This window comes from Nycticebus coucang, chromosome 5, assembly GCF_027406575.1.
Source record: "Nycticebus coucang isolate mNycCou1 chromosome 5, mNycCou1.pri, whole genome shotgun sequence".
In the NCBI taxonomy this organism is placed as follows: domain Eukaryota; kingdom Metazoa; phylum Chordata; class Mammalia; order Primates; family Lorisidae; genus Nycticebus; species Nycticebus coucang.
Genome location: NC_069784.1, coordinates 2,238,863 through 2,254,416, shown reverse-complemented (window position 1 = coordinate 2,254,416; position 15,554 = coordinate 2,238,863). Strand labels below are relative to the sequence as shown.

The following is a 15,554-nucleotide window of genomic DNA, read 5'->3' as shown; positions in this document are numbered from 1 at the left end:
AAACAACAATGACAACTGCAACCAAAAGAATAGCTGGGCGCTGTGGCAGCGCCTGTCGTCCCAGCTACTTGGGAGGCTGAGGCAAGAGAATCACTTAAGCCCAAGAGTTTGAGGTTGCTGTGAGCTATGACACCACAGCACTCTACCCAGGGCGACAGCTTGAGACTGTCTCAAAAAAAAAAAAAAATTGCGTAGTAAAAAAAATCTTTGTATTCAGTTCATTAAAATGTAAGTAGCAGGTATTTCTTGGTTGTACACACCAATAACCTTACATTGCTTTTACAAACAGAAAAAAAGATGCATTTGTAAAAAGATTTAATATTAGCACTTTCCCTAACACACTTTTTTCCTTGTTTACTGTGTCTTAGAAAGGAATTCGTACCAAGAAAATAGTACGAGGTTCCTCCTAGCTAACATGTTAAACTTTGATAAATGTACGTTTTCAGAGATACTTAATTTTTATTTTATTTTATTTTTTTTTGTAGAGACAGAGTCTCACTTCATGGCCCTCGGTAGAGTGCCGTGGCCTCACACAGCTCACAGCAACCTCCAACTCCTGGGCTCAAGTGATTCTCTTGCCTCAGCCTCCTGAGTAGCTGGGACTACAGGCGCCCGCCACAACGCCTGGCTATTTTTTGGTTGCAGTTTGGCCAGGGCCGGGTTTGAACCCGCCACCCTCAGTATATGGGGCCAGCGCCTTACCGACTGAGCCACAGGCACTGCCCCTGAGATACTTAATTTTTAGCTGGTGTTTTCACCCCTTCAGTGATTTTTTTCTCCTAGGAAATAGACTATAAATTCCAACTATTACAGAGTGGCTGTGTTGTTGCTATTTCCTTTGTACCTGATGTTTAAGATCTTTATTTTTATTTTTTAAATGTACTTATTTTTGTATTTTTAGAGATGGGATCTTGCTCTGTCATCCAAGCTGGGGTTCAGGGGCTGTATCATAGCCCATTGCAGCCTTGAACTCCTGGGTTTGAACAATTCTCTTGCCTTGGCCTCCAGAAGAGCTGGGAAAACAGGTACCTCCCAGCATGCCTACTAATCTTTTACTGTTTTTGTAGGAAATGGGCTCTTACTATGTTGCTATGGTACTAATTACACTATTAGATACAATTGATGTAAAAATCAATCAAGTTTATACATAGTAATGCTTTATAAATGATAAGTTAGTCATTAATTTGAATAATATTTCTAGGCAACTGTAGATTTCATTAAAAAATAATTGAGTTATTAACCTACTTCTGAGCACAAGCAGTCCCCAGGTTACCAATGACCTGACTTACAGCATTCTGTACTGAGGAGTGGGCTCCAGGCTCCACATAAGGACAATTTATAATGAAATTAACAATTTGGGAGCCAGTCTCTTCCTCACGTGTAAACAGATTCGTGTGGCTTGAGCAGCTCACTGGGCAGCATCTATGTGCCAGCGGCTGGTCTTGCAGAGGAGACGCAGCTGAGAGCAACACCAGCACAGGGACAATCAGAAGATCCCAGGCTGGGAAAGTTTCAACACAGTGAGCTGAAGCCCTCGTCTCCCCGCAGCCGGGCTGCTAAGCCCAAGGAGCAAAACCCCAGCACGAGCCATTTACAAAGGCTCACGGTGAGGTTGCTGCAAATATCAGCAGCCACAGGACATTGGCGATGCTAAAAAGGAAAGGATTGTGTGACAACTCTGGACAGCTTTATCAAGAAACCCACCTCAGGGGTGAGCTCCCCTTCCCAGCATCAGGGTCAAATCCTGATTCTCCAGCACCCACTCCTTCTCTCCACACCACCTCGTCAGCAACTCCCAAATGATGTCAGCCTCAGCCCACCTTTTTGCCTCAAAAATGCCCCTTCCAGTATGCAAGACATTGATGCAACCTTAGGTGAGGGTCAACCTTTCATTTCTTTCTTGAGTTTCTTCTGTTTCTGACAAAACGTTTTGTGTGTTTGTTTTTATGTTCCATTTGTTTGAATTAAAAGAAAGCTCACAATCGTTTCTGTACCCTACTGTTACAGTACAGGGATATTATTATTATTATTACCACCATATCTGAGGCTTGATAGAACTGTCATTGTTATCATTACCGTAGACGCGCTGTTCATCAGGTTACATCCGGATCTGAGCTGACGACGTCTTAGGGACGTCTCCTATCTGTACCCCGGGGACTGGCTATATTAGAGGATAGTACCTGGAGTCCCAGCACATTTTACTAGTGTCAACTTAAGACAGAAGACTTCAAATTAAAAACTAATTTTTAAAAAGGAGAACTGGCACTTAATGATTTCCTTAATTACATGTTTCTAAGTTTTGGGCAGGATGGTGCTTTTTTAGCTGGTCAGGTTCCTTACCCCCAACTTATCTGGGAGTCACCAATACTTAAGTCTATCAAAGCACTTTAGAAACTTAAAACACAATCCCGAGATGTTATAGTAATCATGTTATTAATACTAGAATTATAATTTAGTCTTTTATTTCTGAAAAAATGTAAATCTAATTATGATGGATGTGTTATTTAGTTCAATGTAAACATTTCACATTGTATATTGAAGCAGTACCCTGAACTTTATAAATGCATCAATGTACAAAGTTATGATTTAATTAAAAAATAATTAAAGGGTTTGAAAAAAAGAAAAAAGAAAAAATGTGAATCTATTGTATAAGCTACCTACTGGTAGGACGTCACCTCAGCGAATGGGCCCCTATGGAGTGAGTATTAAGACAATTACACGGGATTCACTTTACCGTTTGCTTACAGTTGAACTCTGCTTAGCTAAGATATTATTGAATGACATGAGTAATGGATATAAAATCAAACTAATAATATTAGGAGTAGGAAAATATCTAGAGACAATAGATCAGCTAAATCCTGTTGTTGAAAAGACAACTAATCTTAGGTTTAAGAGTTTTAAATCTTTCTGATTGCTTTGCATGGGATTTGATTTGCATCTCTGGTTTATTTTATCAGAGTGGTCTAAAGAATTTAATGTAACTCTTACTAATGTTTTTCAAAATAAGGTCTTAGTTTATTATATTCTCAGGAAATTTGTAGAAAATGCTGTTCTTGAAGAACCTGCGTGCCTGCCCCCCATGGGATCAGACCCTCTGGGAGCAGAAACGGAGCACATGTATCTTTTTTTTTGAGACAGAGTCTCACTATGTTGCCCTCAGTAGAGTGTCGTGATGTCATAACTCACAACAACCACAAACTCTTGGGCTTAAGTGATTCTCTTGCCTCAGCCTCCCAAGTAGCTGGGACTACAGGTGCCACCACAATGCCCGGCCATTTTTTTTTTTGGTTGTAATTGTCACTGTTGTTGGCAGCCCTGGCTGGATTCAAACCCGCCAGCTCTGGTGTATGTGGCTGGCGTCCTAGCCGCTGAGCTACAGGCACCGAGCCAATGTGCATGTATCTTGAACAAGCACCCTGGATAATTCTTATGCTTAAGAAGGTTGGAGAAGGGCGGCGCCTGTGGCTCAGTCGGTAGGGCGCCGGCCCCATATACTGAGGGTGGCGGGTTCGAGCCCAGCCCCGGCCAAGCTGCAACCAAAAAATAGCCGGGCGTTGTGGCGGGCGCCTGTGGTCCCAGCTGCTCGGGAGGCTGAGGCAAGAGAATCGCTTAAGCCCAGGGGTTGGAGGTTGCTGTGAGCTGTGTGAGGCCACGGCGATCTACCGAGGGCCATAAAGTGAGACTCTGTCTCTACAAAAAAAACAAAAAACAAAAAAAAAAAAAAAAAAGAAGGTTGGAGAAAAATCATATAAATTGTAGTTAGCCTTAACAAAATCATCATTTAAATGATAATTTAAATGTTACCATCTGCCCCATAGAATAGTTTTGCCAGTTTTAGTAGAAATTAAGGAGGAAAAAAATATATATATATATTTACCTTTATATACTTAGAAAAGAGACATAGGTGAAAAGAAAAGCATAAGAGAATAAAATGTGTAAATACACTCACCTATTTCAGGTGTTTTGTGAAAAAAGGGCAAACTCCAGGGCTGCCAGAACCTTCTGCCTGCTTCTCGACATCGCACTTGAAATGCGTACTCAACGCTTGGCTCCAGGTAGAATTCTGACTGTTGCACGTATGTAAGATTGGTGTCAAATTTTTTAATCTAAAATGGATGAACAACAGTAATAAAACAGTGTGGTTTAAAACAGTTATTCCACTTAGTGGAAGATGTAGGGAACACCTGTTATGCTCTGGAGGCTCTTCCAGATCCTGGGGAAACAAATACTAGAACTTCTGTATGTGTGTGTACTTGTATCATTTCCCTTTGTGAAATATTTTTTTTTTGTATTAACACTTAAGCAAACAAACAAAAACCCTGACAAGTAGAACCAGGAGAGGTATGAGGAGGTTTCCAAGCGCGTGTGCCTGATAACAAAACTATCACAAAAACTTTAAAAACACATCCTGTACGAAGGCCATGAAACCTTACATAAAAATAATTTCTGCAAAGACGTCTGTGCAGCAACTGCCTGGACAACCTCAGCCTTCTTATCAATCTTTGTAGCCAATGATAACTAATACAAAACAATTCTGTAATCCTCCTCATTTCTCCTTTAAAATCCTGGGTTTCTTTACTTTTCCAAAAATGCAAACAGTTTATTATGCTATGCATAGTCCCATTACAATGCCCTGTTCCTGAATAAATATCATTTTCTTTTTTTCCTTTTCTTTTCTTTGTTTTTCTTTCTTTCTTTTTTGTGACAGTCTTACTTTGTCGCCCTGGATAAAGTGCTGTGGTGCCATAGCTCACAACCACCTCAAACTCTTGGGCTCAGGTGATCCTTTTGCCTGAGCTACCCAAGTAGCTGGGACTACAGGTGTCCACCAATATGCCTGGCTAGTTTTTCTGTTTTTATGTCATGATGTGAGCCTGTAGTTCCAGCTACATGGAAGGCTAAGGCAGAGGATGGCTTCAGCCCAGGAGTCCCAGGCTGCAGGGAGATGCACCCCTGCATTCCACCCTGGGCAGTAGCATGAGATCCTTCCTCTAAAAAATAAATAGTAAAATAATAAAGTAAAATAAAATAAAATATAGCTTCATTCTGGCTATTACTGACTTGACTTGGGAAATCTAGATAGAAATGGTAATTCACTTTTTTCTATGTTAGTGGTTGTATAGAAGTGTGGTAGAGGGGACATAATATGAGTTTTGCATTGAAACCTATTTTTTCATTTTCTAAATATTTATTGTGTGTCTAAAGTGATGTGGGTCTGTGAGAGGTGCTTAATTACTGACTGAAAGTTCAGAAACGTTTGGCTTGACCTCTTTGGAGCTCTGTTTCTTCATTTATGTAACAGAGCTAAACTACCTCTCACAAAGGATTGTTAACGAGGGTTATTCTCCCAGGCCCTTCACTTGCCACTTCTGATAAAAGAGAAGAGTTTTGGAAAGAGAACTCAAGTTCCCCCTGTTAGCAAGTCTCCCAACAGCAGGGGGAGCAGAGGGCAGGCGTTTCTGCAGAAACAGCAGCTTTCTGCAAGCCTTTCTGCAAGCCCAGAGACATCTTCAGGATAGTAGTAGATTCCTATTTCCTAAACATTCCTGGAGTCAATTCATCTCCCTATTTACACAGAGAGTTTCGTATTTTCAGCATCGTTCCCTGACTGTGCCAGTATACGAGAGCCCCAAGTGTCCTGTCACTATTAGCTATTAACTCAAAATCTTAGACGTGGGAGTTTCATTTGCGTTGTTTTGAAATTTATCTAAATTTCACATGTGTGAAGAAATTCAGCAGGGTCTTCCTCGGTTATTGCTCAGATGGTGCAGAATGGGGGCTCCCATCTGAGCACAGTTGGACCACCATGAAGGTCATGCATTATGACCTAACCAGCAGTTGCGGGGAGGGCATGAATTCCTATAGTTTTACCACCATCTTCTCGACTCTTTTAAAACATGACTGTCTTACTACATATTCATGTTTTTAGTACATATAGTACGTATTTAGAATAACCAGGCTGAAGCAGTAAAAGGCCTTGGAGTCACGCTCGACAGCAGGGAAGCACAGTAGAAACTCTGGGGGTGACCACCCAAGGGACGGTGACTCACTGGTCCACACACGGGTGTCACCATAAGGAACTAGGCCTACCGTGCTCACGCACACCTGGTGCATGTCCGGTCTGTGAAAATTAGGTCAGCTTAGGGAGGTGGTGAAGGGAGGGAGGAGGTCAGCTGTGGAAGGGCTACTGCATCCAATTGCATGTACATCCAACTGTCAACACGTTTCATTTTCTTTAACTCACTGAAAACTGGTAATCCATATAGCTGATACATAAATCTTATTAAGCAAAGCCAGAAACTCTATTCTTTAACTATTTGGTTAAATGACAGTTTATTATATTTGAAAATAATAAAATGGCATTTCCTTTCAAGTACACCCAAACTGGAACTTTTTCCTAAGTCCGACTAGTGTTCCTCCATAGTTGAAATCGGTGAGTTTTTAATTACATTGCTCATTGGTGATGTCACACGATGTGAGCTTTCCACACAGCTGCCACATCTTTGTCTCTCCAAAGGCACTGCTGGGCATGTCCTTGGAATTTAAGGATGGTTAGTTTGTATAGACGTTCACTTTTTACTTTACATTGACCTAAGACACGAGCCTATGCTAGCAATACATCTAACACTTCAAATTGTACATTTTTCATTTAAAAAGAAACATCTATAAGTCTAAGTTCTTATTTCTGAACAATTTTTAATTCCCTAGATTCCTGTCAAATTTCAGCATAGGATACTTAAGCTTTAGATCCATGATCACTGATATAAATTAAATTTCATCTCAGGGAATGTGACAGTGCAAGGTGCTAGATAGTCAGATCCCTCCTAACGGGAGATTTGTTCACTTAGCAATTTACAAAAGGCAGGATCTTTTTTAAGAAACAACTCTCTTGAGTGTTTGGTAATCATTATAAAAGCTAGAGTAGTTTGAATATCACACAAGTAATCAGATAAAATATGTAAAATGGACATTATAAGTCCACTGTGGCCACCGATTCTTTTCTCTCAAATAATTCACTCACATGCTAAGGAATAATGAAAGTTCAGCTTACATTCCAAGTCTGGTGAGTCACAGCCTTGTATCTCATTTCACAGGACACTTGCTCAATTCTTGCTTGACTATTCCAGTGAATTACAGTCTTGGGCACTGGAGTATCGATGTTCTCAGCCCTGGAAATGATGGGTGCAGAAGGTATCACTAGAAAAACAAAAACAAAAACCTAGCAATTTAAAAACTTGCCTAGGAAGAAATTGGCATCTTTTCATCAATACATAGCCATATTAAAACTCAAGTGCGTAAAAAAATCAATTTTGTGATGTAGTTAATAATGAACAGATTTTTTTTCTTGTTTATCAATCTACATACAGAAGAGACCTGCTGTTACTAATATGAAAATTCTGTTCGGTCTATTCTCCGTTTATTTTAAGCTACACTTTTATACTCCTATCTTTCCTCCACTTCCCACTCCCTCATAATCCTAACCAATGAAATCCAGAGTGTAAAAAGAGAATGTTAAAAGAACAAAGGTAAAGGTCCAGGTATGGCAGCTCGCTCTGTAAGCCGAGCACTCTGGAAGACCAAGGCAGGAGGACTACTTGAGCTCAGGAGTTTGGGACCAGCCTGCTCCAGAGAGGGACCACATTTCTTTTTTTTTTTCTTCTTTTTCTTGTTGGGGATTCATTGAGGAGAGGGACCACATTTCTACAAAAAAATACAAAAGTTTGCCAGGCATGGTGGTGCACACCTGTCGTCCCAGCTGCTCAGGAGGCTGAGGCAGGAGGATCACCTTGAGCTCAGGAGTTTGAGGTTGCTGTGAGCACTCTAAGCGGGATGACAGAGTGAGACTCTGTCTCCAAATAAAGAAGAAAAAAGGGAGAGAGATAAAGGAGATATCTCTTTACTACACGTTTTTAGGGAGAGATGATGTTTTGCATTCAAATTTAGTACAGAGAATCTGATCTGTTAAGATGTTAAATGGCGATCTTTCACATAATATTCTTTTTCTCGTATGTAATAGGGAAATTTGTATGAATATTTATATCCATCACTAACTTGTTTTATTCTCCACTAAAGTAAATCTGTCCTTGAATGCCTGACTGGCACAAAGTGTGTCTCGTAAGACTCTAAGGCTTTGAGGCTGCTGTGAGCTATGATGATGCCACTGCACTCTAGCCTGGGCAACAAATCAAGACCCTGTCTTCAACACACACACCCCCCACCAACCTGTGATTTTGCTAGATGTGTTATTTAAGAAAGAACTCAAGATCCTATATGTATGTTTTTAGAGACCATGGTTACAGTTTAATATTCTCTAGGAATTAGTTTATTTGTGTTTATTCTAAGTGTATAAAGCATTCTTTGAGAAAATTGTTTTATTACCAATAACTATTATCTAAAATTATGTGCATAAGTAATTTATAGAGAAATATAAAAATTAAAGATTTGCTGTCTAGTAGCAGAGTCCTATAATAAAATTCTTGGGCTAAAACTAGCAGAGAATAGAAGTAGCACCTGTAAAATTAGTTTAACGGAAGAGTTCACTGCACTTGACTTTTATTGCCTGAACACCATGGCTGACTTCCCTTTGCTGGATTAAGCTTCTTGCAGTAAGAATGGTAAGAATGAGTATTCAGAAATTCTGGAGTCAAGGAAGTGGATGCCCAGGCGCTGAGACTTCTGAAGACCATTCAGACACCTCAAAGCCCCAAGTTACCCATCTTCCCCCAAGTTTGGCCACCGGTGCAGTAGCATGAGCATCCTCAGACCGTTTGAGGAAAGAAACATTCATAGGAGGAAGCAAAGCCTGTTCAGTCCTGTGAGAAATATACGCAGCACAGTTAGAGCCATCGCGCGAGCAGGCCGACGCAGGGGACAGCCATGACTTCACGTTCAAATAAGTTCACGTTTTTGTAAATAAAAAAGCTACATGTACATGCTTGAACACGTAGCTTGTTACACAGAATCAACTGTTGAATTTTTGCTCTCCTGACTTAGGTTGTGAACATTTCCATTATATCTTATATTTGAAAAAATGCCAAATCCATTATAGATGTCATATTTTAAAATTCCATTTGTATTCCTTTGAAATACGAAAATATCAGATTATAGTTGTTTGGTATCTTCTTGATGACATATACTTGCCAATTTATACAACGGGGAGAATTAATGTTCAAAATGGTAGGCAGAAGATGCCGCACTTTCTGTAGTGAAACTTAATTCCCTACACGAGAAGTTGAAAGGCGTTCCCGTCACTTGCCATTCTGGCCCAGCGGTGTTGTGCGGCTAACTCTGCCCTGGCTTTCAGCCCAGCCTCCCTAATGTAATTAAGATCTAACCTGGTAGCTGGTATGTGGAAACTGCTCCCAGGAGAGTCTTCTGTTCTCAGTTCCATGAGGCAGTTCATTTATCTAGCTTGCAGTGTCTTGTTCTTAAAGCATCAGCCATGGAAACACCTCATCTGTGAATAATCTGGTGGCCTTATGGACTTAAACCTCCTGCATGATAATCTGTATCTCTCAACCTGAGTTTCTGAGTACGTTTTGGGACAGTGAGGAGGTGAGGAAGAAGAAGGTAGAGGAGGAATGAGAAACAACTTCCAACTCCCAGTTCAGTTTGAGAAGTCAGATTTGGAGCTGGAGGCCAGATGAGAGATTTCCTTTGTGGGTGGTGGGGTGCTAGTAAACTACGGCAAGCCAGAAAGTCTGGCATAAAATCTGACTTTCCTCCTTACTAGCTAAGTAACCTCAGCAAATTATTTTATCACTTTTCTCATCTGCAAAATGGGGACCATAGTGCAACACACGGTTGTTTTCAGAATCAAATGTGCTCAATGTGCATGTTAAGTGTCTGGAACACAGAAGGTTCCAGAAGTATCTGGAACATGGAAGGTGTTCAATAAATGGACTCAATGATATTGACATCATACTAAGATGGTAATGATAGTTGTAATAGCAATACTACTAGTAGTTATAATTTAGTTCCTAAAAATGGCACTGCCAAAATGAGCCTGGACGCAACAGCCTTTAAACTTCACTAATGCAGCAAAGGAAACCTGTTTTAGGAAAAGAGCATAGAACTGCAACCTTCTCAAAATGTGAATTCACCAAAATGTACAGAACATGGTCAGGAGAGCAGCAACTCCCAGAATATGCAGTAAAATGGAGTTGTTGTTCGTCACCACAGTCAACAGCATGTGTCCCAAATCCAATATTCAGAGCAGCAGGACAGACTTGTAGGCCGATCTCCTTAGCTGAGATAGTTGAGGTTTAGCTGAGAAGTGGCGCTACGAGTTGTGACACAAGACCTCAGTGATCTCAAAGTTTAGTTGTATTATACTGCAAGAGAATGGTTCACAAGCCCCAGGTCATTAGGCAGCAGGAAAGTGCTCAGATACACAGAATTGTGCTTCTGTTTTTCTTATAAAGACTGAAGATAGGAGTCCGGGATGTCAGAACTAGATGCTCCCTACCTCTGCGATCTCCAATTTTTTAACACCCACTGCGCCTCAGTTTTCTCATATATGAATTATAATTTCTTCTATAAAGAGGATTGTTGTGAGGGTTAAATAAAGTAATGTATGTAAAAGCAGTTAGCACACAAGAAACGTGCTCAATAAAAATGTTAGCTTATAGAAACCTTCCTTAGTGATAACAACAGGAGCCGTTGGCACCAGGCGTGCATCACTGAACTCAGCGCTCTTGGGCTGAAGTCTCATTTTATGACTTGGATGCAGCTCTAAACAGATCGAGAGTGCTTGCTTTTTGGAATTTATCTTAAGAAACAACCAAGAAGTAAGAAAAAATGTAGCTACAAGTTTATTCATAAGAATGTAGTTTATCATGGTGAAAACTGAAAACAGGATAAATTTTCGACACCAGGGATTAAACCACTATACATGCAACCAACATTACAAATAATATTATAAATTAAATTCATAGAAATGTTCATTCTGTATTATAAGGATAAAAAGGCAGTGTCTAAAAATACTGAAGCAGAGACTGTTGATATTTGTTAAATCCCCCTGGTTAACACAGACATGTCTACATGATTCTTTGTGATCTTCTCTGTATTTCATAAAATGTTTTAACATAAAAACAAAAATAAACCATACATAAGTGCCCAAACGGCATATAGAGGGTAATCCGTTAGTACGTTGTGCTAAGACTCATCACACTTTAGCAGAATCTTTGTTTCTTCCTGCCTTTCCTGGTAGACTGCAAGTTATTTTAGGGCAGACACATTTTCTAACTTATTCTCCTTGGCCCTTAGAACAATGCTTGAAACATAGGATGTTCCCAGAAAGACCTATAAATACAGACACCCGTGCAGAACTAAGACTGGGAGGATCACAGCCGCACTCCTCGCCCCGAGTCCTCTCATTCAGGAGATGACAGAGAACGCTTATCCTCAGCTGGATCTGCAGGAACTTTAGGGGAACTTTGTTCAGATCTAGACTTCACTCGACTAGTCAGTACAAACTAGTTATCATTAAAGGCATTGTGGAATTTCCTGTTCCTTACCTATATTGTCCAGGTGAATCTGCAGGTGTTTGGACTCCCCCATGCCTAGCGCATTCACAGCTTGGACCCAAACCAAATACTTCTTGCTGCCTTGTAATGAATCAGTGGAGATGTTAATATAGCTGGAGGTGAGATACCGTTGTTCTTCCTCTGTCTCTAAACTTAGAAAGAAAAAAGAAAGATAATTATATTCAATGTGAATTAATTATCCAGAATTTCTTTTTACTTTTTTTTTTTAAACCAGAGTGTCTTTGATGCTGCCTCTTTTAGCTTTCAGACATGCAACCTTTTACTGGAAAAGGAACTAAATTTGACTTTATTTTCAGAATTTTAAAACCCAAATTCAAGTCTTACAAAGGCCACGCTGTGACTTTGGTGAGCCCTGGGTACGTCTGCCTTTAAGAACCCCCATTTAAAATAATGTGTGTGTATCTATCTATATGTATAAAAATGATGCTGTTTTATAAGTATGCTGATAGCAAGACAAATATATTAATATTAAGTATTAAAACATTTTATTTTATTTTTTTATTAAATCATAGCTGTGTACATTGATATGATCATGGGGCATCATACACCAGCTTCACAGACCGTTTGACACACTTTTATCACACTGGTTTTAACCAAATACTTTATACTTATCTTTGGATTTTCAATAAAATTAAGCCTGTTGGTGGACTCGTGTGAGTACCATGGGCCTCAGCACTGGGCAGTGGGTTTGGGGACTTAGGGCTGTAATCAGACTTTCTATCAGGATGTGGGGTAAGGGCTGAGGACAGGGAGGGGTCAAGGTGGCTGGAGAGGTCAACATGGGGGGCAACCCCCCTCCCTCGGCCCGAGTAGTAACAAGTGGCCGCTGGAAACAAAGGCAGTGAATGAACTGACGGGGCATTTCTGAGAAAGTTCAAAAAGTACAGTACTCTGGAGCACGAAGACGCAAGAGAGAACCTGAAGTGGGGCAGGCCGGGTCACAGGGCCTCCTGCGAGCCGCTGCAGGATGGGCTTTACTGTGAGATGACAGAAGCACGTGGACAGTCGGCTTCCCGCCACTTTGAGGGTCCCTGGGGCTGTCTGAACCTCAATGGAGGGCAGAGCGATGGAAATGAAGGTGGTGGTAGGAGACAAATTAAAAGACGATGGAATAATCCAGAGTCGGATCACTAGTCTGAGGCCGTGTCAGACAGGCGGACATGAAGGACTCTGAAAGCAGAAGGGACCAGCCCGTGAGGGGGTCGAAGAGGGGCGAGGGCTTGGCTGACAGCTGGGGAAGGGTGGGGCGCAGAGGGGAGAAAGGAGACAGCTGGTCAACATCACTTCAAATTATGTTTACCTGAGTTTTTATAGTTGAATGAGCATCTCTAATAAGCCACTGATCATGATAAAATTCCAAATGCTATCTGCTAATGCCAAAATTTTTAATCTTATTAGTTGACATGGGCTTTACAGATGTATTTGTATTTAAATCTCTACTCCCAAATAAACACAGGATCCTTTTAGGGGGGAGGGGAAGGATGGTGAGGAGCACTGGGGGCTGCCACTGCTCCCTCTGGCTTCTGTGAAGGCCCGTCCTCACACCTCCAGCCTCGCTCTTCCATCTTAGGACTGGAGGGGTCATTGGTGAGTCGGCTGAAGAACTGGGCCTGTGCAACCCACTCTCTTCTCTCCCCGCTCCTGTGAGACCACGGAGAGATCTGTGCTCCTCCAGCACGCTGCAAGCATATTAGAGAGCTGTCCTACGACTGCTGTGACAGGGCAAGTTTGCAGTTGGGAGGAACAGTGCCTCATGCCTGGGGTCCCAGCACTCTAAGAGGCCAAGGCAGGAGGATCTCTTGAGACCAGGATTTGGACACCAGCCTGAGCAAGAGTCAGACGCATCTCTACTAAATATAGAAAAATCAGCCCTACATTGTGGTGGGCACCTGTAGTTCCAGCTACTCTGGAGGCTGAGGCAGGAGGATCACTTGAGCCCAGGAATTTGAGGTTGCTGTGAGCCATGCTGAGGCCATTGCACTCTAACCAGGGTGATAGACTGAGACTCTGTCTCAAAAAACAACAACAAAGCAGGGTGTGGTAGCTCATGCCTGTAATCTCAGCACTGTGGGAGACTAAGAAGGGAGAATTGCTTGAGCTCAGAAGTTCAAGACTTGCCTGAGTGAGAGTGAGACCCTGACTCCTAAAAAAAATAGAAAAACCCAGCCGGGTGCCCCAGCGAGCGCCTGTAATCCCAGCAGCTTCCAGAGGCTGAGGCAGCAGAATGCCCGCAGCCCTAGTCTGTTGCAGTGAGCCATGACACCATTGCACTCTGCTCAGGGCGGGACAGGGTGGGACTCTGTCTCAACAGCAACAAAAAAAAGCAATGAAATAAAAATAAAAAATAAGCAAGAAAAAAAAAAGGCAAGCTCACTGTTGCCATGCTGTTCATTACCAGTTTTCAGCTTCATCATTTAAGGTATTTTAAATATTTAAAAGCATTTTAACATTTAAAATTAATTTTAAAATATTACATTGAATGTTTAATTAATTAATTAAAATATTTTACTTTTTTTTTTTTAGACAGAGCCTCATTCTCTCACCCTGGGTAGAGTGCCATAGCGTCATAGCTCACAGCAATCTCACACTGCTGGGCTCAAGTGATCCTCCTGCCTCAGCCTCTTGAGTACCTGGGACTACAGGCACTGGCCACCACACCCGGCTAGTTTTTCTATTTTTAGTAGAGATGGGATCTTGCTCTTGTTCAGACTGGTCTCAAACCCTGAGCTCAGGCAACCCACCCACCTCGGCCTCCCAGTACTGGGAGTACTGGGATCACAGGCAATCAATATTTCGATAACTTCACCTGCTGACTCTTCCGTTTCTCTCAGTTGGGTTAGAATTCACGAGGGACATCTCAGGAAATGAGTGTAGCCCCTCCCCCCCCCAGACTCCCACAGACACCATATCTATGATCTGTAATCTATCCATTGCTCTCACTAGAGTTCCCTACATTTACATTTCTTGAACCCTTTGAACTACAAACTCTGTGTTTCCTGTTCTGAAGCCGCTCAGATTTCCTATGCCCTTGGTAACTATATCCAAATTACATTTTCGCCTTGTCTGCCGTCCTTTCACTGTGATTCTGCCTTCACTCTCTCCTGGAAACTGCTCTTCTACAGCAATGTCCCCTGATGCTCACTTAGGCATCTGTCCCTCCTCCTCACCCACAGTTCTCACTTCCCTTGGCCACCTGCACCCCATCTTCCGGGCTGGCCATCCTACCTCTCTCTCTCACTCCCACTGGGGCTTCCGCCTCCAACCCCTCAGCCTGGGCTTCCCTCCTGGAGCTGTGGCCCCTCCCACCCTGGGGGTCAGCCCCGGCCTCTGCCTGTTTCCCGGGCTCTCTTCCTGGGCGCACTCTCCTTCCTGGCTTCAGCCACTATTGCCCACATGTATACGCAGCATATCCACGCTGTCCTGGGAGCTTCAAGTGAGTGAGTGACAGGGACCAGAAGTGCAGCCAGTTAACTGAGTTATCTCTCCATGCAAACTGCATGTGGCAGTCCCCATGTGGTCAGAGCTGCTGTCCTCCTTCCTCTGTTGCCATTTTAACACCTTTCTCTCAGGTGACCTTAAGAACCAACCAATTACCAAAGAAGGCTAAGCACATTTTAAAATACCATTTTCTTATTTTACCTTTCCTCTTTGTTTTGATAGCTGTGGCCATGGCGTAGGCCTTATATTATCTGGTATGTTACAGATTCCTCAGTTAATTGTATTACATTCCAAAACATAACCTGTTATAGATACGCTAATTAAAAAGGAAATAACCATGAAATTTGGACAGTAGTGGAAAGCCAAGTAGCCTACATTCTTATTTTTCATGAATGGAAAACTTCACAAATCTGCATGTTATCATTGATCGGGGTCATGTCCGTCTTCACTCTACTGTTCCAATTACAGTATTTGTGCAGCCAAGGCAAACCCCAACTTTTTTTCTGTTTTTGAGACAGAGTCTTGCTATGTCACCTGGGCTAGAGTGTCATGGCATCATCCTAGCTC

At 41.9% G+C, this 15,554-nt stretch overlaps 1 protein-coding gene across 1 annotated transcript in view; it reads right to left on the bottom strand.

Moving 5' to 3' along the window:
• Positions 1–15,554, bottom strand: part of IL23R (interleukin 23 receptor) — a 59,559-nt gene that overhangs the window by 23,731 nt on the left and 20,274 nt on the right. The window contains exons 5-7 of the mRNA XM_053592604.1: positions 11,520–11,680; positions 7,052–7,197; positions 3,950–4,106 (exon numbers count right to left, since the gene is read on the bottom strand). Of these exons, the coding sequence (XP_053448579.1) occupies positions 3,950–4,106; positions 7,052–7,197; positions 11,520–11,680 (464 nt within the window). The remainder of the gene's footprint in view (positions 1–3,949; positions 4,107–7,051; positions 7,198–11,519; positions 11,681–15,554) is intronic.